The 2,676-nt window shown below is 50.9% G+C and overlaps 1 protein-coding gene across 1 annotated transcript; it reads right to left on the bottom strand.

Moving 5' to 3' along the window:
- Positions 1–264: 264 nt before the first annotated feature.
- LOC101755038 (premnaspirodiene oxygenase) lies at positions 265–2,230 on the bottom strand. Its single transcript, XM_004971664.2, has 2 exons — positions 1,266–2,230; positions 265–1,134 (listed from the first exon to the last, which is right to left on the bottom strand). The coding sequence occupies exons 1-2, from the start codon at positions 2,175–2,177 to the stop codon at positions 508–510; spliced, it is 1,539 nt and encodes a 512-aa protein (XP_004971721.1). The 5' UTR covers positions 2,178–2,230; the 3' UTR covers positions 265–507.
- Positions 2,231–2,676: the final 446 nt, after the last annotated feature.

Consider the following 2,676-nt stretch of genomic DNA (forward strand, 5'->3'; position numbering starts at 1 on the left):
AAATTAAGGGAGAAGCATAATCTTTTTTTTGGGGTGGCCACTAGTCAACCAAGTAGCAGTGCACCATCAAATAGGAGGCCCGTCATTTTTTTTTCAAAAAAAGGCGGAAAAAACTTTGTACCGAATTCTATCAGAAGGGAGAAATGAAAAAAAAAACAAACAAGGACGGCTTCTTCAATGAAATTAAACTAACCGGCTCCATTTCGCAGCAACTGTTCTGCTATTGAAGCGCAATTTTTCCTTGGATTATTAACCATGCCTCCCTTTACGACATGCTAGATATATGATGTTTTCTCTTTATTTCTCACAGTACATTCAACTATTACATAGCCCATAATTGGGATCACACCAAAGTGAAGGTAACACACACAAATAAGTTTTTTCTTTTCTAAGAATGTAGATCATAAACATACACATACTTGTAGCTTGTAGCCTCGTAGGTATAGCTGCATAGAAATCCATGATCACTTGATAAACTGAAGGCAAGTACCGAGATGGTCGTAGCAGCTACTGTGTGAACTGGGGCGGCACACGGACAATGGGATACAGGCGCAGGTCGTTCTTCCTCCGAATGGTGAGGCCCATCTCCTCCGTCATGTCCAACTCACTTGGTTCCAACCCAGATTTAACCTTCCAGTCGAAGTGATACAATAGGGCAGCGAGAACGAGTTCCATGTTTGCCTGCGCAAATAGTATGCCCGGGCAGATCCTTCGTTCGGCACCAAATGGTATGTACTCAAAGTTCATGCCCCTAAAATCAACTGCACTAGACTCAAACCGCTCTGGCTTAAACTCGTCAGCATCTTCCCAATATTTAGGATCCCTGCCGATCGCCCACGCGTTCACAAGCACCGTGGTCCCTTTTGGCACATCGTACCCGAGGATCTTGCACGACTCCCTGGACTCCCTTGGGATAAGAAGTGGTGCAGGTGGATGCAACCTTAATGTCTCCTTGATAACAAGCTTCAAGTACTTCATCTCACTCAAATCATCCTCGGTCACTTTTGGCTTTCCATCAAGAATGTTTCTTAGTTCGGCTTGCACTTTCTTCATCACATTCGGGCTCCTAATGAGCTCCGACATGGCCCATTGGAGTGTAATTGCTGCCGTCTTGCTTCCGGCGCCAAACAGATCCTGCTCATGTGAGATCAGTAATAATTTTGTTAATTCGAATCTGAAAAATACAAAAAATATGAAAACAAGAAAAAGGAAGATATTGATAAGACAGCAAATAAAAACGGTATCCTTGAAGCTGCTGCACGTACAAAGATGGTAGCTTTGATGGTTCCGTTGGTGAGAGGCACGCTGAGGCCAGCTTCCTTCTGTATTCTCAAGAGGACGCCCACGAGATCGTCCTCCTCCACCACCTTGCCGTTTGCTGCCATTGTGGCCCTCATCTCTTCATGCTGCCCGATTGCATGTTCCATGAGCTCAATGCTCTTCTTGTGCATCGCATGCGATCGCCGCGCCGTGCCGCTGACGAAGTTCACAAGCCACGACCACGACGGGAACAGGTCGCTGAGGTTGAACCCCGAGGTGAGCTTGCTCTCCTCCTCGATCGTCTCCAGGAACTCCTCCCGCCTCCCGAACCTGTCCCCGATCAGGGCGCGCACCGTCGAATCGGCGATCGCCACAGCGACGCGCTCGCTCAGGTTCGCCGGCTTCCCGGGCGGGGTCGCCGCGACGGCGGCGACGAGGCGGGCGACCTCCTCCTCCCGGACGCGGCGGAAGGACTGGACGCGCCGGGCGCTGAGCAGCTCCAGGACGCTGATCTTCCGGAGCTGCCGCCACTGCTCGCCGTAGGGCGCGAACCCTAGCCCGTACCCGTCGGCCATCATGATCTTCATGGTCGTGCTCCACGGCCGCGTGGCGAAGGTGACGTCCTGGGCCCGCATGATCTCGTGGGCTGCGTCGGGGGAGGTGGCGACCACGACGGGGACCTCGCCGAGCTTGAGGTACATGAGCGGCGGCGCGCCCAGCCTGCGGGCGAGGTCGGCCAATGCGCGGTGGACGAGCGGCTTGCCGAGGAGGTGGTGCAGGCTGCCGATCACCGGCAGTTGCCATGGGCCTGGCGGCAGCCTGACGCTATTGCCGGCACGTTTCTTGAGCTTGATGAGGAGTGGGAAGACGAGAGCCATGAACATGAAGAGGTAGGGGTAGTATGTTGCTTGCTCCATGATAGTAACTTGGGGCGCCTACCTACTGATCAGACGCTTTTTGTGGCTTTGGATGTGGGCTGCTCAGGTGTTTGCGAGATTGGAACGTTGCACATCTATATATACAAGTGTAGGTCCATGCGTGCGCTGCAAACAAAATGACATAGTACGAGTCTGTTATTTTTTTTCCCCGAAGAACCCGTACAGGGCTCAGGGCTGCAAAAGCCAAGAATATTTTGACATGGCTCCGGTCCACACTACTGTAAACAAACTCATCAATGTTGAGCAACTCTTGGCATTATACTACATCGATTCCTTTTTGGTAGACCTATTTTCAAAAATCATTCACAATTGATGATCCTATCTGCCATCATCGACCATTGCATCTCAAGTCCGATGCTCATGCTGGAGGATCAACATATTTGCTGATTCGCCCGTGCCATCGTCCACAAGACGATATATTTAGTATAGCAGGCTTTGGCATTATTGCCAAAGATTGATCGGGTTCGAACGACTTTTT

Source organism: Setaria italica, chromosome V, assembly GCF_000263155.2.
Source record: "Setaria italica strain Yugu1 chromosome V, Setaria_italica_v2.0, whole genome shotgun sequence".
Lineage (NCBI taxonomy): Eukaryota > Viridiplantae > Streptophyta > Magnoliopsida > Poales > Poaceae > Setaria > Setaria italica.